This window comes from Aquarana catesbeiana, linkage group LG09, assembly GCF_042186555.1.
Source record: "Aquarana catesbeiana isolate 2022-GZ linkage group LG09, ASM4218655v1, whole genome shotgun sequence".
Classification (NCBI taxonomy): Eukaryota; Metazoa; Chordata; class Amphibia; order Anura; family Ranidae; genus Aquarana; species Aquarana catesbeiana.
Window position 1 is genome coordinate 49,360,998 of NC_133332.1, and position 25,046 is coordinate 49,386,043.

At 43.4% G+C, this 25,046-nt stretch overlaps 1 protein-coding gene across 2 annotated transcripts in view; it reads right to left on the bottom strand.

Moving 5' to 3' along the window:
* The window catches only part of PRRC2A (proline rich coiled-coil 2A), a 114,245-nt gene that overhangs the window by 16,029 nt on the left and 73,170 nt on the right, over positions 1–25,046 (bottom strand). Inside the window, exons 17-27 of one of the 2 annotated variants that reach the window (XM_073598462.1) lie at positions 24,808–25,019; positions 22,233–22,327; positions 22,031–22,142; positions 16,772–16,848; positions 16,501–16,662; positions 12,253–12,375; positions 12,064–12,132; positions 8,886–9,009; positions 4,921–4,961; positions 4,740–4,807; positions 474–702 (exon numbers count right to left, since the gene is read on the bottom strand). In XM_073598462.1, the coding sequence (XP_073454563.1) occupies positions 474–702; positions 4,740–4,807; positions 4,921–4,961; positions 8,886–9,009; positions 12,064–12,132; positions 12,253–12,375; positions 16,501–16,662; positions 16,772–16,848; positions 22,031–22,142; positions 22,233–22,327; positions 24,808–25,019 (1,312 nt within the window). The remainder of the gene's footprint in view (positions 1–473; positions 703–4,739; positions 4,808–4,920; positions 4,962–8,885; positions 9,010–12,063; positions 12,133–12,252; positions 12,376–16,500; positions 16,663–16,771; positions 16,849–22,030; positions 22,143–22,232; positions 22,328–24,807; positions 25,020–25,046) is intronic. The other variant, XM_073598464.1, reaches the window with a different exon arrangement.

Here is a 25,046-nt window from a genome sequence, read left to right on the forward strand (position 1 = left end):
ACAATATTCACATCCACATAATTTAAGTGAGGAGTGTACTGCTGATAATAATTCCAGAGCCAAATAGAATCAGATATAGAGTCAAGAGTCTGCCAGACCCCCAGAGGGCCATACTGACCCATCAAGCAGGAACAGAGTGTCCATTCATTAAAAAAAACAAAAAACTGAGTATCTGCTTCACATCTATAGGATCACTGCATGTTTTAGACATTGGGGCTGAAGGTGGGCTTACAGAAGGGAAGACATTTCTACTGTTAGCAATTCATAGTCTAAAGTGCAGGATAGAGGTGGGGGGGAGACACAAGAAGCTGAAGTCATTCTAAACAGTGGCATTATCACCATTTTATAAAATTTCAATCTTTGGACAAATAAAATGGTTAACAAACATATTTTTTTAACTGTGCATTTGGCCATTAGGCTGGAGTTCTACATTACCTAAAAACTAAAAAGTTTGTGTGCTATGCCTGACTCACTTGTAACAGTTGCTGTTGCTGTTCAGTGCCGACCTGGGGCGGACAGTAGGGGCCGCTGTAGAGGAAGGCGGGTGCCTGATACAATAAGCTGCCGGCGGACACCTTACTCAAGTCACTAAATTCCAAGTACTGGCCTTTTAGGGCGATGCCAGACAGCAGAGCAGACGTCGGCAGTAGAGCCGGGGATGAGCCCGGGGTAGGAGCGGTGTGCAGGTACAGAGGCTGTGATCTGCCATAAAGCGAGACACAATATCATTTTGCAGGCTGACAGTCTCATAGGAGACAAAGGCTTGGTACATACAAGCTTCGGCTTGTACAAGAGCAGTGTGTACATGCAGGCTTTTACAAACTATTCAATCACCTTTGTTGAAGCCTTTAAGAAATCTTTATCTCCGGTATTGAAATGTTAAAACACAGAACTTTATGAGAGTGCTGTCACTTTAAAAATGCTTCTGTGTATGGTAAAATTCATATTTTGTGTGCAGTTTAACCACTTTGGTCCCGGAAGGATTTGCCCCCTTAAATGACCAGGCCATTTTTTGCGTTACGGCACTGCGCCGCATTAACTGACAATTGCGAGGTCGTGCAACGCTGTACCCAAACAAAATTGACGTCCTTTTTTTCCCCCCACAAATAGAGCTTTCTTTTGGTGGTATTTGATCACCTCTGCGGTTTTTATTTTTTGCGCTATAAAAAAAAAAAAGAGCGACAGTTTTGAAAAAAAAAAGAAAGAATTTTTTTTTTACTTTTCGCTTTAATACATATCCCCCCAAAAAAAAAAATTTATATATATATATATATATATATATATATATATATATATATATATATATATATATATATATATATATATATATATATAAATAAAATATAAAAAAAACAAAAAACACACATTTATTCATCAGTTTATGCCGATATATATTCTTCTACATATTCTTGGTAAAAAAAAAAACAAAAAGAAAAAAAATTGCAATAGGCGTATATTGATTGGTTTGCGCAAAAGTATCGCGTCTACAAACTATGGGATAGATTTAGGGACTTTTTGTTTTTATTGTTTTTACTAGTAATGGCTGTGGTTTTTAGCGGGACTGTGACATTGCGGTGGACAAATATGACCACAAATGGCACTTTTTGGGGACCAGTGCTATAAAAATGCACTCATCAATGTAAAGATGATACTGGCAAATAGGGCTGGGAGATTTTCTAAAAAAAAAAAAAAAAAAAAAAAAATCTGCGATTTTCTTAAAAAGAACTCGATTCACGATTCAAATCGAGTTTTTTTTTTTTTTTGGACACCACGCCGCTCCTAAGGAGCGGGAGTTTTTAGGCGAGGCCACGGCTTTGGCCTAGTCCGCAGCATCCGGCCTCACGGACTAGGCCAAAGTCGCGGCCTCGCCTTAAAACTCCTGCCCGCAGCTCCTCAGGACCGGCACGGTGAAAAAAAAAAAAAATCTAAAAAAATCGATTTGCTTAAATTTTGAATCGATTTGACCTCTCAACTCGATTCAAGATTTAAATCGATTTTTTCCCCAGCCCTACTGGTAGGTAAGGGATTAACACTAGAGGAGATCAAGGGGTTAAGTGTGTTCTCTCAGAGTGTTCTAACTGTAGGGGGGATGGGCTGCCCAGGACATGACAGAGATCACTCTTTCCCAATCACTGGGAACAGTAGATCTCTGTCATATTATCTGGCAGAACAGGGATCCGCTTGTTTACACTGGCAGACCCCCGTCCTGCCTCTGTACTAGGCGATCACGGGTCGCCGACGGACCTTGAGTCCACCCGACCCGCGGGCACGCTGCAGGTACAGCAATTCGCGCAGGAGAGCCGGCCTGCCGCCTTACGACAGCGGCTGGTCGGCAAGTGGTTAAAATTCCAACCTTCATTCATGCCAGGTAGTACATAGTCTCACTGTACTTCGGCTAGCTGTAGCTCTCATACAGGAAAGCAGTACCATCATTTATCTGCTCTTACTCTACCCTTGTTCATTTACAGAATGCCTTGTTTTCTGCTAAGCATACACAAAATAAAAGACATTCTGTGAATGGACTAGGAGAGAGGAGGGGCTGATAAAGGACACTGTTTCCCTGTATGAGAGAAGCAGCTGGCTGGCAGTTACTATCCAGCATGAATAAAAGTATACATTTTTTACACTACACAGAAGCAAACCAAACGTGGCATAAACATCAGCCAAGGTAACGTCGTACCCCTTTCCCCCCTAACAGATATGACCAAAAGCTCTCCTTTCTGCCTAAGGTTCTGCTCTAAACATCTCCATACCAAATTAAAGTTTTATTTAAGGGCTTCAATATAACTGCTTATGGGCCTGTGTCAACAAGCTTTTGCTCATGTTAGAACAGCTTTTCTCCCTACAGAGATTTATGGGAATACAAAAGCAGCCTGAAGAATGTCAGATGGATGTCAGAGGTCAACTGATGGCAGATGCTCCTGAGGGAGGCAGAATGTCAAAATCCGCTCAGCGGAAATGGCATTGTTACGCACGCTGCAGATTGTATGTAGGAAGGGCGAGATGGATTTTTTCACTAGTTGTGGTGCCCATAGTGTGATGCCTATGGATAAGATGCGCTTGGTTGACCTTGAATGCAAGAGCATAATTGGTTGTCTTGAATCGTTTTTTTAAAATGAATAAACAGTGTTATCTATGGTGTGTTCTATATCTGGTACCTCTGTGACTTTGTGTGATGCTTAGGAGACAGAATCCGTAGAGGACAAGACCTGAGGCTTTTATTTTGCCTTTGAAGGCTTATCTCCTCTTCACTCTATTATGAATGCTGATGCCAGACTCATCTACCTTACCAACCGCCCAACCGCTCAGTGTCCACCACCCATCTCTGCCAATCCCTACACTGGTTTCCAATCGCCCCACCAATTAAATTTGAAAACATATAAAGCCATTCATAACTCTGCCCCAGGATATTTCACCAATCTCATCTTTATTCATCACCCAAACCATCTTCTATGCTCCTCCCAAGACCTTCTGCTCTCAAGCTCCCTTGTCCCCTCATCTCCAGGATTTTTCCAGAGCCCCTCCCATCCTCTGGAACTCTCTACCTCAGTCTGTCTGGCTATCTACTACTCTGGCTGCCTTTAGACAGTCCCTGAAAACTCATCTCTTCAGGGATGCCTTCCCCACCTCCATCAAACTGAACTAATCACCTCCATCAGCTCATCCCCCAGTTATAACCTTTTGTACCACTTACCACACCCTCTTAGATCGTAAGCTCTTATGTGTAGGGTCTCCTCAATCCTCTTGTATTTTATTGTATTGCAACTGTACTATTTCCCTTTTATATTGTAAAGCACTGCACAATCTGTTGGCGCTATATAAATCCTGTCTAATAATAATTTTGACCTATCTATAATTTGGAGGTCACAACTATCAATGAGTGCGGCTCTGATGGATGATTGATCTAGTGGTGGATTGCGCGGATTTTCTTACATATTTCTTCATCACATATATTTTAAAATTGGGACTGTTGTACATGAATATATGTTGAGTCTTTGAGGACACAGATTATAGCGCTGTTCTTTTTGGAGTATATGCAACTAAATGTACCTGTAATGAATCCTGAGATCTCAGAAGCATCTCAAACTGATGTCAAAAGCAAGCTTGTCAATACAGTCCAAAGCCTGTCAACAGGTCCTAGAGCCAACTAAAAGCTTTGCAGATAGTTTGCAAAGGCCTGCTGTACACATTTCTCTTTCATAAACTGAAGTCAGTATGTAGTAGGCCTAGTACTTAAGGTGGCACTTCATCCAATTTTTTTTAAATTTTTTTTTTGTGTGGAGGGATTAGATCCTCTTGGTTATACTATGGTCTAAGGCTGGGTTCACATTTATGCAAATTGGATGCGGGGCATGACAGGAGACTATGACCAACTCTCAATGGAGCCGGTTCACACACCTCCGGGGGAATCCGTGGTCTGTGCTGGAAAAGGGTCCCTGTGCGTCTTTGTTTCAGGTTCAAACTCAGGCAAAAATTCTAACCAGATTCACCCCTGAAACGGAGAACAGGGATGCAACGAACCCCCTGCTGCAAGCCGCGGCCAGTGTGAACCCAGCCTTAGTCCTTGTTGTGGACGTTTCCCCTGATTTCTCACCTGGGACAGAAATAGCAATTAAAGCTTAATTGGGGTTTTAACCCCTCCCCACTATAAAAAAAAAAAGGTTTTGGCTGACGTTCCACCTTAAGGAATAACAGGAGTAATAAACAGGAATATTTAGTGTGGATGAGAAAAGAGTCACCTGTAGGGCTGCAGGGAAGGAGTTCCAGGTCTGTAGCCACTGCCTGTACTTGTGACGTGGACATCCACCTGATACAACATACAACAAACAAATACAGCTGAGGAACACAGGTCAACAAAGCTTGTATAACAGGTCTCTTGCATTAGAACATTACTGAAGAGAAAAGGGTCACCTTACTTACCTGATAGTACTGGTTTGCATAAACTCTCTGGCTCAGATCCTCTACAAGGAAAAACAAAAAAACAAAAAAAAACATGATTTATGCTATATAGCCAAAAGCATGTGGACACCCTTCCAAATTGTTGAGTTCAGGGTCCTGTTAATACTAAAGCATACAGAGACAGAGCTTCCAATCTAGTGACAACAGTTTGGAGAAGGTCCCTTTCTGTTCCAGCATAACTGTGCCCCTTGTACAAAGCCAGCACCATAAAGACATGGTTTGAAGAGTTCGGAGTAAGTGAAATCGAGTTGCTTGTGTTCCGTCAGATTAGGCAACCCGTTAGATTTCATAATGGAAGGGACGTTCTGTCAGCCATCTTGGTACACCCTGCAATTGGCCACACTAAACCTACAGTCTGAAGTCGCCAAGCGGACATCTTTTTACACCTACCGAAATCTTGCATTTCTCACTTTTTTTTTTCCACTAAAGTGAGCTTATATAGTGAAATCCGTGACACTGTTTTGATGTTGAATTTTAAAAGCATCGGCAAAGCATGCGGATCTCACAGGTTTGCTAATCTGACAGAACACCACTGCTTTTACAATTCAACATCAAAACAGTGTCACAGATTTCTAAATAATGTATTTTAAGATATAAGCTCAGTTTACTCTTAAAAATAAGTGTGAAATGCAAGATTTCGGTGGGTGTAAAAAAAGATGTCTGATTGGCGACTTTAGACTTACTGCGGGTAAGTGCGGGGTGTACTAAGATAGCCACGACGGAAGGTTATTTCCGTTACAAGATTTGACAGGTCGCCTACTCTGATGGAACACCTGCACAGAGCTCTGACCTCAATCCTACTGAACACTTGAGATGTACACCAATTGCGAGACGGGTTTTCTCATCTAACACCTGACCTCACAAATACTTTTTTGGCTAAAAAACAGATGCAATGTAAAATCTTGTGGAAAGCCCTTCCTGAGGAGTGGTGGATCATATAATTGCAAAGGGAGTAACTTCATCTATTTGAAATGGGATGTCCAACAAGCTCAAGTAGGTGTTTTGGTTAGGTGTATCCACTTGACCTCAGGAACATTTACCCCTCTTCGTGACCAGGCCATTTTTTGCAATACGGCACTGTGTTACTTGAGCTGCATGCATGGTTATGCAAAGCTGTACCCAAATAAAATTTGTAATTTTTTTCCCCACAAATTGAGCTTTCTTTTGGTGGTATTTGATCACCACTGTGTTTTTTATTTTTTGTGCTATAAACAAAAAAAAAGACCAACAATTTAGGCCAATATATATTCTGCTACATATTTTTGATAAAAAAAAATCCCAACAAGCGACTATTGATTTAGTTATAGTGTCTACAAACTATGGGATATATGTGAGGTGTGTCTATTAAATAACAAGACAGGGATCCCACCTAGTAAACAAAGCAGTCAGAACCGGTTATAACTGCATGCGTGGTGACCTTGAACATGTTTGAACCTGCATGACAAGCAGCAGCACTATGACGTTCAGTTGATTGCGAGTCGCCATTTAGTTTGGTTGTGTTTTCTGTAGTGTGTCGAACTGTGTCAACTGAAAAATTGAACAATGTGTCAATTTGACATTTTTTAGTAAAATTGCACAAAACACCAACAGGATGTTTTCAAATGCTTACTACAGCTTATGGGAATGATGGCCTGTCTTGTGCGCTCGGGTTCGAGTGGCACAAAAGATTCGGCGAGGGACGTGAGAATGAATTCCCAAAACTTAAATCAGTGCTTAAAGGCACACATTTTGTGTCAGCTGATACTGTAAAGAAGAAAACGGTGGATGTGTTGAAATAGTTGACAGAAATTGATTTTCTCCATGCCTTCGCCCAGTGGAAAACAAGACTGTAGCAATGCATTAGTGCAAGTGGGGAATATATTGAAGGGGACAAGCATTAAATTTGTAATACATATAAATAAAGGGGAGTTATCTAATAGAAACACCTTGTATACTGGAATTTTGGTTTATTTAATTTTCTTTATACTACCGTAGCAATGGCAGCAATTAGTGAATTATAGTAGGATTGTGATATTGCAGCAGACATTCTGACACCGACACTGTGAGAACCAGTGATAGTAATACAGTGATCAGTGCTAAAAATATCCACTATCACTGTACTAAATGACACTGGCTGGGAAGGGGTTAAATATCTAGGGCGATCAAAGGGTTAAGTGTGCATGCCTAACCTGTGTGTGTTTGTGTGCTATATGTGCTGCTTTTACTAAGAGAAGTGATGGATTTTTGTTCCCCTGCCTTGCTGGAAAAGAAAATAGATTGCTTCCCCCATGTCAGACTGGAGCTCTGCTTTGTTTATATAGGTTTATATAGATTTGTTCTGTGTGTTTTCCCAACGATCAGCAGGTGTCAGCGGACATCCATTGGCCGGCACTCGCAGATCGGCTTCTGATGTGACAAATCGCACCTACCTGGAAGTGGCAGATCACGTACTAGGTACAGAATTTGGCATAGAAGAGCCGCTCTGATGCCGTACATCCTCGTGATGCGGTCAGCATGAGGACATACAAACATTTGGCCAGCTAGTGTATATATTATCTACAAGAAAGTTTGTATTGCAAATTGTAGGATTAAAGTGGTTCTAAAGGCTGAAGGTTTTTTACCCTAAGGCATTCTTTGCATTAACCACTTTAGCTCAGGAAGATTTTTTTTTGGTCATTTTTTGCTATTTGGCACAGCGCTACTTTAACTGGCGTTTACGTGGTCCTGCAGCGCTGTACCCAAATAAAAATGTATATATGTGTGTCACACAAATAGAGCTTTCTTTTGGTGGTATTTGATCACCACTGGAAAAGAAAAAAAAAAAACAATTTTTTACTTTCTGCTATAAAACATATCCATTAAAAAAAATCAAATTTCTTAACCAAATTTGGTCAAAATGCTGCTACATATTTTTGTGTGAAAGTTATAGTGCCTACAAACCATAGTATATATACTGGAATTTTTTTTATATATATATATATATATATATATATATATATATATATATATACTAATGGCAGCACTCAGACTTATAATGGGACTGCGATAGTGCGCAGGGCAATCTGACACTAAGGGGAACTGACTGCCACTGACATCACCAGTGACACAAATACAGTGATAATACTACACACAGTAACTGTACAGACATTGGCTGGCAAGGGGTTAACATTTAGGTCAACCAAGACAGGTCTATGTGTAATGTGTGTACAGTGTGCTACTTTTACTGAGATCTCCACTTCTCATCCCTGCTTTTCAGGGATAAGAAACTGACAGATCGCGCCCTTTATACAGAGCTCTGTATTGATTGCAAAAACTGAGCCCTGGGCTGTGATTGTACACAGCTGATTAGCAGGTCCCAGCCTTAAATTATTGGCCGGGACTTGATAACAGGCTCCCACTGTGTACAATCACAGCAGGTGCTAGCCGGAGGCACGCATAAAACCCAGAAGTAGGAAGCGACGTACGAGTACATCGCTTTAGCTAGAGCGGCCGCTAGTCCGCAGTACATGGCGGGCAGGCAAGTCGCTAAGTGGTTAAGGTAAAAAACTTTCTGAGTGCAGCTCCACCTCAGCCCCCCTCCTTATACTTACCTGAGCCCCATCTCAATCCACCACTGTGCACGAGAGCAGCGGCTCTCCCTCCTCATAGGCTCAGATAGCAGTGGAAGCCATTGGCTTCTGCATCTGTCAATCTCAGTGTGGAGGGAGCAGGGAGAGGGGCCGAGCCGCACTCTGCAAGTGCCTCTATAGCAAGTGGCTTGCAATAGTGGGCACTCAGTGTAGGGGAGGAGCCAGGAGCGCTGGAGGGGGACCTGAGAGAAGAGCAAGACTAGGGGTGCTCTGTGCAAAACCATTACACAGAGCAGGTAAGTAAAACTTGTTTGTTATTTTAAAGAAAAAAAAAATAAGGCTTTACAATCACATTAATAGCTTTCTGCAAACACATACCTGGCATGTGAGATTTCCCCCCCTCAGAGACAGCAGGGGACTGGCTAATCTGCAGATGATCCAAGGAGGGCCCAGTGGAAGCTGAATGCGCTTGGAGATGCCAGGACTGAGTAGAAGGACCAGTCTGCAAGTTAACAGGGAGGATGAAAGTCAAAAATAATATTAAAATGTTATAGTCAGGGCTTTTTTTCTGCCGGAACATCGTTCCGGCACCTCCGCCAGAGAACTTCCGTGTCCAAATCTGTGAATCCTGCTGTACTGCCACCTGCAATTAGGCACTAACGGCCGTGGAGAAATCAAACACCTCAGCCAGAGCACTGCCCCACCCCTAAGCTACCTCCGCCAGAGCACTCCCCTCAACTGGGGCACCTCTGCCAGAGAACTCCCCTCAACTGGGGCACCTCTGCCAGAGAACTCCCCTCAACTGGGGCACCTCTGCCAGAGAACTCCCCTCAACTGGCGCACCTCTGCCAGAGAACTCCCCTCAACTGGGGCACCTCTGCCAGAGAACTCCCCTCAACTGGGGCACCTCTGCCAGAGAACTCCCCTCAACTGGGGCACCTCTGCCAGAGAACTCCCCTCAACTGGGGCACCTCTGCCAGAGAACTCCCCTCAACTGGGGCACCTCTGCCAGAGAACTCCCCTCAACTGGGGCACCTCTGCCAGAGAACTCCCCTCAACTGGGGCACCTCTGCCAGAGAACTCCCCTCAACTGGGGCACCTCTGCCAGAGAACTCCCCTCAACTGGGGCACCTCTGCCAGAGAACTCCCCTCAACTGGGGCACCTCTGCCAGAGAACTCCCCTCAACTGGGGCACCTCTGCCAGAGAACTCCCCTCAACTGGGGCACCTCTGCCAGAGAACTCCCCTCAACTGGGGCACCTCTGCCAGAGAACTCCCCTCAACTGGCGCACCTCTGCCAGAGAACTCCCCTCAACTGGCGCACCTCTGCCAGAGAACTCCCCTCAACTGGCGCACCTCTGCCAGAGAACTCCCCTCAACTGGGGCACCTCTGCCAGAGAACTCTTCTCAACTGGGGCACCTCTGCCAGAGAACTCCCCGCCGCTAAGCTATCTCCTCTGGGGCACCTACACCTGAGCACCAGTGGCCGCTGGGGCATCAAACTGCTGCAGTCTATGAAAGCAGAAGGATCTGCACTCAACTCCGCCTCTCAATACAGACCAACCGAAAGCTTGTTTTGTGTGTGAGCGATGTTCGGGGCGGCCAGAGACTGCTAATCTGCCCTCCTCTCCACTTCCAGCACTAACAGCGGACTGGAGGACAGGCGGATTGGGTTCCTCAAGTACCGGCGGGAGGCGCATGCAGTCCAGGACTCCGCTGAAGGAGCAGAGAGCACCTCACCCAGGAGCATGGGCCCTGCCCGCTGCTGACCAGCATGAATCTCCTATGGAAGGTACTGGGTATCTCTCACATATGCAGGCAGGGGGAACTGAGTGGACAAGTGAGTGTCACTGATTTGCACCCACCACTGCTACTGATCACACCCACCCCAAGCACTGCCACTTATTCTCTCTCCCCACCCCCCACCCACACCACAAGCACTGCCACTGATCCCATCTCTCCTCTAGCCCTGCCACTCATTCCATCCGCACCAGCACTGTCTTCACACATCCCACCCCCAGCACTGCCACCGATTCCACCAACCCCCCAGCACTGCCAATGATCTCACCTCCCTCCCTCCCATTCCACAAACCCCCCCCCCCCCCCCCCCCACTGCCACTGATCATCACTGCACATCCATTCTATCCAAAATGAAAAAAAAAAGTTTTGCCTTTACTTTAACCACTTACCGACCAGCCGCCATCATTATACTGCGGCAGGTCATCTCGAACCGTTGTAGCTGTACATGGGCTCCTTTAAACGGGATAGCAGGCGAACACCCTCTGCACTGGGGGGGTGCCAATGCTCCTGACTGGCAGACACAATGACTGCCGGCCACGCCCAATTGCAGGCATGAGAGGTAGAACAGAACAGGGACTTTTGTGTGTGTGTGTGTGTAAATAAACAAATCCCTGTTCTGTGAATAGAGGAGATGCAGATCGTGAGTTCCTAATGGCTAGGAACCACGATCTGTCATCTCCTATAGTCAGTCCCCTCCCCCTACAGTTAGAACACACTGAGGGAATACAGTTAACCCCTTGATCGCCCCCTAGTGTTAACCCCTTCCCTGCCAGTGACATTTATACAGTAATCAGTGCATTTTTATAGCACTGATCGCTGTACAATTGTCAATTGTCCCAAAAATTTGTCAAACGTGTCCGCCATAATGTTGCAGTCTCGATAAAAATCGCAGATCGCCGCCATTACTAGTAAAAGATAAAATTAATAAAAACGCCATAAATCTATCCCCTATTTTGTAGACGCTATAACTTTTGCGCAAACCAATCAATATACGCTTATTGCAATTTTTATTATCAAAAATATGTAGAAGAATACATATCGGCCTAAACTGAGAAAGAATTTAACTTTTTTTAAAAAACATTGGGGATATTTATTAGAGCAAAAAGTACTAAATATTGTGTTTTTTTCAAAATTGTTGCTCTTTTTTGTTTATAGCGCAAAAAATAAAAACTGCAGAGATGATCAAATACCACCAAAAGAAAGCTCTATTTGTGGGGAAAAAAAGGACATCAATTATGTTTGGTTACAGCGTCGCACGACCGCACAATTGCCAGTTAAAGTGACGCAGTGCCGATCGCAAAAATGGCCTTGTCATTGAGCAGCCAAATCTTCCGGGGCTGAAGTAGTTAAGCTGGAATTGGGAAGTTTAAGCTGAAATAACTGAAAAATAGCAACAGTAAATGTAAGATGCCTTTAAAACTGACAGCACAGAAGGACATTCATGAGATGTCCCTAATTTCCAGGGTAGTAGACAAGCCACCTCCCCAGCTCACTATACAGCACAAACAACTGCTAACGCAATTTCTGACTTCCAAAAGGTAAGCAGCTGCATGAGAACCATAAAGGTCCAAGCAAACGGTCTGCAGGCATACTGTAACAAGTATAGTACAATCTGGCACTTTGTTTTCTACAATTCATCAGTAGTTTGGTTAATTTTTAGGCAATTACAGGTGTAAACACATAAGATACCAGGGTACAAGAGGAACAGCAATATATCAACAAGAGCAACAGGAAGCAGTAAATTCCTTAAGACTTACCATGCCAGAATACCGGCTTGCAGTGCCATGTGTGTCCCTGCCATGCTTGGTGCCTTCAGCGTGAGCAAACTGGTTGTTTTAATTGTGCCAAGAGAAAGAAAAATGGAAGATGAAGTCAGGCACATGACACGGCAGTTAGAAGTTACAAAAGGCCAATTAAAAAAAAAAAGTAAATATTTTAGTCCTTACCTTAGGATTTGGAGACTGAGGAGCCGAGGATAGAGAAGAGGGTGTGCTGGGTCCTCGTGGACATTCTGATGCAGGTTTCTGGGCACGCTCCATCCCAATTGGATCAGGAGGCATTCCAGATGACTATAAAATGGCAGAGATTTGTTAAAGTATAGCAAAATTCTAGTAAAATGACTTTGAACACATCACTGGTGACCATCAAATACAATAGCATCCAACTTGCATAAAAAATTAACAATTCTATTGGAAATAGATTAAAATTCTGATATAACATTTGAAGACATCATATAAAAAAGTTGTAACACAATATTTAATTACACTTTCGACGTACAGTATCTCACAGAAGTGAGTACACCCCTCACATTTTTGTAAATATTTTATTACATCTTTTTTCATGTGGCAACTATGAAGAAATGACACTTTGCTGCAATGTAAAGTAGTGAGTGTACGGCTTGTATAAATTTGTGTAAATTTGCTGTCCCCTCAAAATAACTCAACACACAGCCATTAATGTCTAAACTGCTGGCAACAAAAGGAGTACCCCTCTAAGTGAAAATGTCCAAATTGGGTCCAATTAGCCATTTTCCCTCCCCAGTGTCATGTAACTAGTTAGTGTTACAAGGTCTCAGGTGTGAATGGGGAGCAGGCGTGTTAAATTTGGTGTTATTACTCTCACTCTCTCATACTGGTCACCAGAAGTTCAACATGGCACCTCATGGCAAAGAATTCTCAGAGGATCTGAAAAAAAGATTTGTTGATCTACATAAAGATGGCCTAGGCTATAAGAAGATTGCCAAGACCCTGAAACTGAGCTGCATCACGGTGGCCAAGACCATACAGCGGTTTAACTCAGGTTCTACTCAAAACAGGCCTCGCCATGGTCGACCAAAGAAGTTGAGTGCCAGTGCTTAGCGTCATATCCAGAGGTTGTCTTTGGGCAATAGACGTATGAGTGCTGCCAGCATTTCTGTAGAGTTTGAAGGTGTGTGTGTGTGTGTGTGTCAGCCTGTCAGTGCTCAGACCGTACGCCACACACTGCATCAAATTGGTCTGCATGGCTGTCGTCCCAGAAGGAAGCCTCTTCTAAAGATGATGCACAAGAAAGCCAGCTAAACAGTTTGCTAAAGACAAGCAGACTAAGGACATGGATTACTGGAACCATGTCCTGTGGACTGATGAGACCAAGATAAACTACCGTAATTTGGTTCAGATGGTATCAAGCGTGTGTGGCGGCAACCAGGTGAGGAGTACAAAGACAAGTGTGTCTTGCCTACAGACAAGCATGGCGGTGGGAGTGTTATGGTCTGGGGCTGCATGAGTGCTGCCGCCACTGGGGAGCTACAGTTCATTGAGGGAACCATGAATGCCAACATGTACTGTGACATACTGAAGATCCCTTCCCTTTGGAGAAGGGAGACTGGGTCGCAGGGCAGAATTCCAACATAACGACCCCAAACACACCTCCAAGACGACCACTGCCTTGCTAAAGAAGCTGAGGGTAAAGGTGATGGACTGGTCTCCAGACTTAAACCCTATTGAGCATCTGTGGGGCATCCTCAAACGGAAGGTGGAGGAGCGCAAGGTCTCCAACATCTACCAGCTCCATGATGTCGTCATGGAGGAGTGGAAGAGGACTCCAGCGGCAACCTGTGAAGTTCTGGTGAACTCCATGCCCAAGAGGGTTAACGCAGTGCTGGAAAATAATGGTGGCCTTTACATTTAGCAAAGTGTAATTTATTCAGTGTGGTCACATGAAAAGATATAATGAAATAAAATATTCAACTGAGTTGTACAGTTTATAGGTCACAGAGTTGGAAAAAGTTCTGAAATGATTTATCTTTGTCTCATTTTCTTACATCATAGAAACCTGACATTTTAACAGGGGTGTGTAGACTTTTTATATCCACTGTATGTTTTTTTTCACAACACCCCACCTTATTTATCTCGGTTAAAGGTTAAAAATGTGGATATGATGAAAGAACTTCACAACTACTCTGAGTACAACCGTGACCAAAAGCTTTGAGAATGACACAAATATTAATTTTCAATGTCTGCTGCCTCAGTTTTTATGATGGCAATTTGCATATTCTCCAGAATGTTCTGAACAGATGAATTGCAATTCATTGCAAAGCCTCTTTTTGCCATGAAAATGAATGTAATCCCCCCAAAAAAACATTTCCACTGCACTTCTGCCTTGCCACAAAAGGACAAGCTGACATGTCATTGATTCTCTCATTAACACAGGTGTCAGTGTTGATGAGGACAAGGCTAGAAATCACTCTGTAATCCTGATTGAGTTAGAATAACAGACTGGAAGCTTTAAAAGGAGGGTGGTGCTTAAAATCATTGTTCTTCCTCTGTTAACCACGGTTACCTGCAAAGAAACAAGTGCAGTCATCCTTGCTTTGCACAAAAAGGGATTCACAGGCAGGCATATTGCTGCTACTAAGATTGGACCCAAATCAACCATTTATCAGATCATCAAGAACTTCAAGGAGAGAGGTTCAATTGTTATGAAGAAGACTTCAGGGCACCCTAGAAAGTCCAGCAAGCCCCAAGTTGATTCAGCTGTGGGATCGGAGCACCACCAGTGCAGAGCTTGCTCAGGAATGGCAACAGGCAGGTGTGAGTACATCTGCACGCAAAGTGAGGAGAAGACTTTTGGAGGATGGCCTGGTGTCAAGAAGGGCAGCAAAATAAACCACTTCTCTCCAGGAAAAATATCAGGGACAGACTAATATTCAATATTCTGCAAAAGGTACAAAGATTGGACTGCTGAGGACTGGTGTAAAGTCATTTTCCCTGATGAATCCCTTTTTCAATTGTTGGGGGCATCCGGAAAAAACCTTGTCAGAAGAAGAAAAGGTGAGAGCCATCATCAGTTCTGTGTCATGCCAACAGTAAAACATCCTCAGAACCATGTGTGAGGTTGCTTTTCAGTCAAGGGAGTGGGACTCACTCACAATTTCGCCTAAGAACACTAATAAAGAATGGTACAAAAACATTCTCTGAGCGCAACTTCTCCCAACCATCCAAGAACAATTTGGTGATAAACAATGCCTTTTCCATCATGATGGAGCACCTTGTCATAAGGCAAAAATCGTAACTAAGTGGCTTGGGGAACAAAACATTGAAATTTTGGGTCCATGGCCAGGAAACTTCTAGACCTTAATCCCATTGAGAACTTGTGGTCAATCCTCAAGAGGCTGGTGAAAAAAAAACCCCTACAAATTTTGACAAACTCGAAGCATTGATTATACAAAAATGGGCTGTCATCAGTCAGGATGTGGCCCAGAAGTTGATTGACAGCATGCCAAGGAGAAATTGCAGAGGTCTTGAAAAAGAAGGGTCAACACCGCAAATATTGACTCTGCATAAACTTCATGTAATTGTCAATAAAAGCCTTTGACACTTATGAAAAGCTTGTAATTATACTTCAGTATACTACAGTAACATCTGACAAAAAGGATCTAAAAACACTGAAGCAGCAGACTGAAAATTAATATTTGTGTCATTCTCAAAACGAATATATATGCCTAACGCATATGCCTTTTGTAAATTCATATGCTTTCCCCAGCTGATTGCAGTGCTGACTCACAAGCCGTCAATTAAAGGAGGAGTAATGGCTGGCATTGTGGTCTTACACTGAGCATAGAAGATACAGGTCCGCTGTGCAAATGCACAGTGGGCCTATATCAAAAAGCAGAATGACAGAGCACATAAACTGACCATGCTAGCACGATCGGCTGCCATACTTAGCATGGTCAGTTTATTACTAGGAAGAAAGAAACTAGCAGGATCAACCAGGTAATACAGAAGTTTTGCAGGCACAAAGAAAATAGTAGTTTAGGAGCACCCGAGTGACTGAAACAAATATTCAGCAGGTACAGGGTTAAAGAGACTAGAAGCTGGGAAGGAGAAAAAAAATTGTGTAGGCACTGCCTGTTTTAAACCAAGCAATAACACCTATTCCAAAAAAACATTAGTATTGTGCAATTAAATCTCTAGCGTCACCCACTCTGGTTCACTGACCTGCAATAAGTATGCAGATCGGGAAACTTCGGGTCCTTATTTCCGCACTTATTGCCAGATCAGTACTGTTCCAGCATGACAAAGGGGCAGCTAGCATTTTCATATTGCATTGCCAGGAACTAGGACCTTCACATTTCTCTTTAAGCTCTATTTATTTTGCAAATAGCACAGCAAGGAGAAGTATGATGGCAGAGCACTATATAGACTTGTAATTACCAGAATGTGTCCATGCGGCGGTGGACCCGAGGACCCTGGGCGCACTGATCTCTTGCCCATTTCAGGCTTCATCCCACCATCAGGAGAGCTGCGTTGACTACAACTACTAGAAGAGAGCTGCGAATCACTACTCAGATCAACGCCACTGTCTGACTGGCTCATCTGAGAGGAAAAGAAAAGGTGTTTGTATTAATAACATGATGTTTATCAATGTAACAAAAATGATTTTTTTTTTCACAATTCCATCAATGCCACCTTTAGGTTTAGTTACCTCTGTACTAATATGGTCTTCATAAGAGTCCATCCATGGCTCCACTGGGTAGGAACGAACGATCTTCCCTCTGTCATCTATGTGTACATAGCAAAAAAAAAAAAAAAAAAAGGAGGAAATGAAGCCAGTACGAAAACAATGTAAGAATGCATAAATAAGACAACTGGTAATGTTTTAGGAGTCAGTACAAAGAATAATGAGGTATAAATTACTTTAACCAATCAGATCTCACTTGTTAACAGTAGAAAATTCTTAAGCAGTCACAGCAGTTTTGCTAAGGGTTGCTGCAATTTGTACACAGACAATTGGCTCACTATTTAAGTCACAAATACACTGCTTCAAAAATGGTTATACCTCTATATTATACAAAGTGATTGTAACCTTTATTTATAAACCATCCTGTACCTTCACACTAAGGCTCGGTTCACACAGGGACGACTTGTCAGGCGACCTAGTCGCCTGACAAGTCGCCTCCCGTTCTGTGCTATGGAACCGTTCTAAGGGGAGCGACGCAAGTCGCTCCGACTTAGAAAAAGGTTCCTGTACGACTTTGGGGGCGACTTAGGGCGACTTGCATAGACTTCTATACAGAAGTCGTTTTGCAAGTCGCCCGGGCAGTCGTGTGCAGGTCGCCTCGGTGAGGCGACCTGCAAGTCGTGCCGCCTCTGGTGTGAACCGAGGCTAACGGTATTTGTTGACATTAGGAAGATTTACTATACAGGTAACTACAAGGTTTGATCCTTTATCTGTAGTAAAAATAACACTGTAAAAGAGAGGTGGTTATGGAGGGTAAAGGAAGTTCCTCTGCTGATTAGCCATGTTTTAATGTTTCACAGCAGGATCACACGGGATTGTGCGTGTTCCTATGAGGCTTCCACGTGGTGCATTTTGCAACCCGTTTAGATCACGGAAAAAGTAGTGCTTGCACTGCCACACTGCATTTGCAATCTGCGTTTGGGGTGCCCTTACCAATATATTGCCACCCGCATGCAGAACACAAGCGCAGTGCAATGGAACACACTGCCGGAATCACGCACAGACCGCGCGCATTTGCCGCATCTTGTTCTGATGTGAGACAGTCACTATTAAATGGGATTTATCACTGCAACTAGCCTGAATCTCCCATTTCAACTGATCCTTATAAAGTGAACTTCAACTTAAAACGTAAAGGGTTGCTATGTCATAAAGAACATCTAGAAGTATTAATTGTTGCCAAGCAGTACCCTGTAAAAATAATTAGTCTAGAATTCCTCCTGAAAATAAGCAGTGCATTCTCTGACATACAACTTTGCCTAGGCACACCTGTTCTGTAGCCTCAAAGCTGTAAATGTGCAGTGTGAGATCATCTAAGGCACTGCTAGTCTGATGAAATGTGGAGTAAAATTCTGCAATGTCCCTATTGGGTTCTGCTTGCTTTTCTCCTGCTCGCTTGCTGGAGAGGAAGCTGTAACTGAGAATCTAAGTGCAATGATCCCCCTGCTTAAAGGCTATGTCCACCTTTTGCAAACAAAATAAATGCATCTGAAGAAATAGTGGTGTACCGAAATAAAAATTCTGGACCAAATCCAAAAATTCAGGATGCACTTGGCTGAAAACCGAAATGGAAAGATTTTTTTGCATTGAAGTCAATGGGGCACGATTTTGCATTGAGGTCAACATGGGGTGTTTTTCGCATTGACGTCAATAGGGGGTATTTTTTGCACTGAAGTCAATAGGGGCAATTTTTAATTGAGGTTAATAGAACACAGCATGCCATTATCGGCACCTTTTTTTTTCCCCGACAAAATGCAGATAACCCGATAACCCCTAAAAACAAAAAAAAGTGCATTACTCTTTGCAAAGGAACCTGCAAAGAACTACAACCACAATCAGTGGATCGTAGGTGCAATGCCAGGCTCCTACAGACTCTTTCTCCAGGAAAGAGGAAGTTTCAATGGACTACAAGTGCAGTGATTCACACATTCCATTGAGAACTACAAGTCTGTCTGCTGCGGAGGAAGATGAGACTTGCAGTATATTTATCCACAGATCTCTGTGAATGACACATCTGTGTGTGATTTTCAAATCTGACAGCTTCTGCGGGGAGGGGGGTTGATGACAGAAGTCCACTTTGCACCATGTTACAACCTAAATATGGGTGTAACATGGTCTTAAAAGGTGGAGCTAGCCTTTAATCCATTCTGTTCACACAGAGACATGGTGTAATAGGGAAAAGATCATATGCAGGGAGGCCCTACAGAGAAAACTAGCAAGTATTCCTTTGCTCTTTGCTTGGCTTTTTTGGGCACAGCTTCCATAGTTCAGGTCTTCCATAAGACGAGAGATATTAGGATTCTTATTGGTGTCATTACCACCTCAGAACATCACGCAACACCTTCGCCAATCTAACATTCTTACAAATACGCGGGCAACACAATATATATGGCTTAGTTTGTACAGGTGGCGGTCCTCATTATCTATTTATTTATAACCTCCCTTCATGATAAAGCCGTTTTTTTGCCATTCAGCACTGCGCTATTTTAATTGGTAACTACGCAGTCATGCAACGCGGTATCTAAAGGAAATGTATATATATTTTTTTCATAAGCTTTCTTTTGGTGGTATTTGATCACCACTGTTTTTTTTATTTTTTTGCAAAATGAATGATAAAAAAAAAAAAATTTTGTTTACTTTCTGCTATAAAACATCCAACTAAAAAAAAAAAAAAAATAGAATTTCTTTATAAATTTTGGACAAAATGTAGTCTGCTACATCTTTGGTAAAAGTTATAGTGTCTACAAACAATGATAGTTGTTTATATATATATATATATATATATATATATATATATTAAACTCGAGCATAAGCCGAGTTTTTCAGCACATTTTTTTGTGCTGAAAGTGCCCCCCTCGGCTTATACTCGAGTCAAGCACTTTTCTGCAGCAGAAAATGTCATTTTCCGAACCGACTTTGAGGCCCCGTATGTCGGGGCCACTTAGTGCTAGGAACCCCAAATCTGGTGTGCAAACCCAGTGGAACCAGCAACATATCCAAAGCTGGGGTTCCTAGCACCAACTGGCCCGAGATACGGGGCCCCAAAGTCGGTTCGGAAGATGTCATTCTCTGCTGCAGAAAAGAGCTTGACATTTTCAGAACCGATTTTGGGGCCCCGAGATACGGGGCCACTTGGTTCTAGGAACCACAGCTTTGGATATGTGCTATTTCCACACCAAATTTGGGGTTCCTGCATCCTTCTTCCATCTATCTTGGGCCTGTCCATCCGTACAGGGGTTTTGGACCCAGGTGATCCGATTTCTTCATGACCGAATGGGCTCTCCGCTATCCCTCTGTCCCCGACAGTGCCTGCTGGGACTCCTCTCACTCCCTGAAAGTGAGAAATATTTGAATATCCTATTGCAGGAAACATTATTCCTTGCTAGACTACAGATTGCCAGAACTTGGCTGAGGGGACCTCCACCCATGATACAACAGTGAATTAGGGCCGTCAACGTCACCCTTCCTTATAAAAAAACTACTTTATTCTCACAGGGGATGCCCTGATAAATACCACAAAATTTGGGACAGATGGCTGGCGGACGACTCCACTTGTGATGCAGAGACCTAAGTATATACTCAAGCGTTAACTCCATGTGTTTTATCTGTAACTCTCTTCCTCTCCATGTAAAAGCCCCTTGATCCCCTATGTTTTTCCTGTTCTGTAGAGTACCCAAATGCTTATGACATGCTTATATTAATCTGTCTATTGGATTGATTTGAAACTTTGGTGCCAGTTGCACCGATTACCCGTATGTCTGTATATTCTTTTTTGTTTTATGCTCAACAAACGTTGTTTTTGATTTAAAAAAAATTTGGGGTTCCTAGGGCCAAGTGGCCCCGAGATATGGGGCCCCAAAGTCGGTCAACTGTGTCTATCTGCAGCACTGTCATTTCAGGACCCAAATTTTGGCTGCAGCTAGGGGACATCTAGGAACCCTTAACTACCGAGTTTGAAGTTCGGGGGATCTATGGCTGCAAATGGGCATTGTTGACCCTCTTTTCCACTTACAGTAGCTGCACATTTCTCACCCTAGGCTTATACTTGAGTCAATAAGTTTTCCCAAATTTTTGTGGTAAAATTAGGTGCCTTGGCTTATATTCGGGTCGACTTATACTCGAGTATATACGGTATACACACACAATTTTTATACTACTAATGGCGGCAATCAGCAACTTATAAAATGGGATTGCAATAGTGCGGTGGGGCAATCTAACACTAACTGACGCTGGGAGGGGGGGACTAACTGCCATTGACATCACCAGTGACACGAATACAGTGATAATAATATGTACTGACACTGGCTGGGGAGGGGTTGACATAGAGGTTGATCAAGGGGTTAAAATGGGCAAAGGTTTTTATCTTAATGTTTTATATGCATTAGGAAGAAAAGCCTTCTGTGTGTGCAGCAACCCCCCTAATACTTACTTTAGCCCAATCTCGAACAAGCGATGTTGCACAAGAGCCTCGGCTGTCCAGGACCCTCCTTCCTCATTGGTTGAGACAGCAGCAGGTGCCATTGGCTCCCGCTGCTGTCAAAATCAGTAAGCCAATTAGGAAAGACAGGGGGCATCTGAATGGACACACAGAGCATCGGCTCGAGCGCAACTTGCTATGGAGGCACTCGGTAGGTGAGAGGGGTCAGGAGCGCCGGCGAGGGACCTGAGAAGAGGAGGATCTGGGCTGCTCCGTGCAAAACCACTACACAGAGCAGGTAAGCTTAACATATTTATGTTTAAACAAAAAAAAAAAACAAGACTTTAATATCACTTTAAAAACATGCCTAACAATGTTTACGGTGTGTAGTGTGTGTCGTTTTTACTAAACAATGTGCCGGTTTTTACTCCCTGCAGGATGAAAGAAGAAAAAAACAAAACGGCTGCTGACAGTGGAGAACTCTGTGGTGTTTACCTACACAGGGCTCTCTTCTGTCATTCGCTCAGCCAAATCGACGGGTTCCAGCCATAAATCATTGACCGGGACCCGCTGATTGGCTTGTGCTGTAGCAAATGACAGCAAAACTGGAGCGGCAGGCGTGCGTCCCCTACCCGGAATGATCAAATCATGTATATGTAGGTGATTTGGCACAACGAGGCCGCCCTGCCGCAGTATAGATGCGGTGGGCGGTCCTAAAGTGAATAAATGCATGCCCATCTTCCCTACCAACACATTTTTTTCAAAAGCTTTAAGCGGGTGTATATCTGTAAAAATCTCTTCTAACTTACTGCTCTGCTCTTTGCTCCAGACCCCTGACCGGAAGGATCGAAACTGGTAGCCACGAGGTACGTGCTGTTTCCACACTGTGGCTGGCATTGAGATTCCATCACGAGCTGCATCCTATAAAAAAGCAATGGTGGTCCTTGACTGCCTGCTCTAGGGCTAATGGGTCACACTGAATGGAAAGCTGAAGCTTTGCTACGGACGTACCTCCAGTGGGACCTCTTGTGGCTTCAGAGAGCACACAACTCGCTTTGGAACTGCAACATTTTCACTAACTGATTCACAGGCGGCCAGCAAAGAGTCTGAAAGAGGATCACCAATTACCAAAACACCCTCTGCATAAAAGGCAGCTTAGCCAAATCAAGGTACTCAAGGTAAAGGAACCAAAAAGAGTGTGACGTAAAAGTAAAAACCCACCACCACACACCATTAAAAGAAAAATAATGTGATTCTCAGATGCTTACCAGTTTTGACATACACAGGTAAAAAAAAAGTACTGCAGACTTCCCACTTTATTTTTACAATTGGCTTGTTTTAATTAGAGTACCATTAAAGGCCAACTCCACCAAAAACAGACCTCAGTTTAGCAATGTTGCTGTCATATGCTGGATTTATAATCCCAGGTGGCGGGATGCCCTTGTCACAATTCCCACCTTCAACCCGGTGTCATGGCCATTACAAAATCAAATGATGGTACGCTATATGGTCAAAAGTTTGCGGAATCACATCAATATGAGCTTGTTTGACATTCCATTCCAAATCCTGGAATATTTGGTATTGCCCCCCACTTCCCAGCTATAAGAGCCTTCAATGTTCTTGGAAAGCTTGCCACAAGATTTTGGATTGTCACTGGGAATTTTGCCCGTTCAGCCATTAGGCAATTAGTTAGGTCAGGAGATGTTGGACAAGAAGACTCAGAATCTGCATTACAATTATTCCCAAATGTGTTCAGTAGGGTTGAGGTCAGAGCTCTGTTCAAGTCACTCAAGTTCTTCCACACCAACTTTTATTTATTTTTATACTAGTAATGGCGGTGATCAGCGACTTATAGCGGGATTCCGATATTGTGGCGAACAATCTGACACTAACTGACACTTTGTGTGGACCAGCGACACTAATACAGTGATCATTGCTACATATGCAAAGCTCCATTCTGTGTCTCTCCTCACCCATCAGCGGGTGCTGGCAGACATTGGCCTGCTGATCAGCTTCTGGTGCGACCAATCACAGCAGTAGAGACATGCCCCCTACCCGGAAGAGCAGAATCCCACACACACACATTATATATGCGCGCACACACACACACACACACACACGATTCTGGACAGAATGGCCACCCTGTAGTAGTAAATCTGCTATAGGGTGGTCGGCAAGAGGTTAAAAAGGGGGTATCCTCTGTTTTCTCCTATCTGCAGGCTGTGCACCCAGGCACTGGAAGCCTACCCACCACCCCTACCCTTAGGAAGTGGGTAGCGGAGCTCAATTTCATTATGAGAGTGGAAGAGGTACCTATTAGACTTTATGAACAACACCCAAAGTTTCTAGCACTATGGTACATCTGGATCAATTTTTCCTCTTCAATTAGAGTGGTATTAAACCCAAAACAAAAATGGTCCTCCAGATCTTGTTATGGTCAGTATGGCCCCCATTTTCTGCCGGATTAGCCTCTGGTCCATACTCAGGATACTGATGACCCCTTAATGGGGTTCTGCGATGTTTCTGGGTATGTTGGCTTTGATCACTTTTTCTTATGCAATGTATATTGACAGTCACCAGCTCTCTGCTCGGGGAGCTGTGAAAACCGAGCCATTGGCGGTGTTCGATCTCTCGGTTGTCAGTGAAGGAGGTGCCTAGGGGACAGATGCAGCATCGGACTGATGCTTCATCCACGTAGGCAAGTATGATACTGAAAAAAATAAAATAAATCCCTTACTTCTCTTTTAAACTCCAGCCCTTTCTTTTGATCATTGTGCAGGATTCTTACCTGCATTCTTAGTTTAGAGAACTCCACAGCCGGGGTGCCCTTTTCTTCCACATTTACCTCTTTCTTTTCTCTTCTGTTCTAATTTCTTTCTCTATGGCTACTTACTGATGCTTGCTGATTTCCTATTCAGTGCAGGTACCAGAAACTGACCATCACAGGCCTAGTATTACCTACAGTATTTTTCCTGTCTTGAGACTTGCAAGGTTATGATATTTACTTAGAAGGTATCATCAGGTCTGAGACTTTCAGTGTCCCTGGCATTCATAGAACTTAAGGGTCCTGAAAGCATGGCTTTCAAAATGTTTATGTGTTTTCCTGTGCAATACCGTTTCTTTTTTGGATATAATTTGATGATACCGTCTGCCTCTCTCTGTACCGAAATGTTTGGAACATTAATCAACTTTATTCTAAGTTCAGGAAACACCTGAACTTAATTTGGAAGGGTCTTTTTATATTTTTGCTTTATAGGTAGGTGCGATGTCAGGAATCCACAAACGTTTGCCAATATAGCGTATCATGCTCCCTTTAAAAAATGCTTTATGTAAAATTAACAAATTGGGAAGCCAAGTTACAAAAGAATGACAAGCATGGTCTCAAACTTGTGGACTGTTGTAGTGACACACACCACTGGGGTTTTCTGCTACTTGTGCAGACACTGACCTGTTAACTACTGTAATAGTGAACTGACCGATGCCCAGTCAAAAACAAAATCAGTTTTAGGTAAAGTCAGCTTTTAATAGTTCAAACAAACATATTGACTAGAGAGCTGCAAGAGGGCTTTAAACATTCTGTGCTTACCTCCTCGTGCTTGACATCGACCACTGGGCAGTTCTACATTTTGACTGGTGGACACCGATTTTACATGCTTCTGTCCAAGCTCACTAAGTGCTTGTTGTATGCCAGCAGGATCGCTGTGAATCACACGATCAACTCGATAAACCACATTTGTATTGGGAGGAGGATGAGGAAGGGTTAGAGACTGTGGAGGACGATCTTCATGGCTCCTGCCACTGGGATCATAAAAATGATAGTTAGTA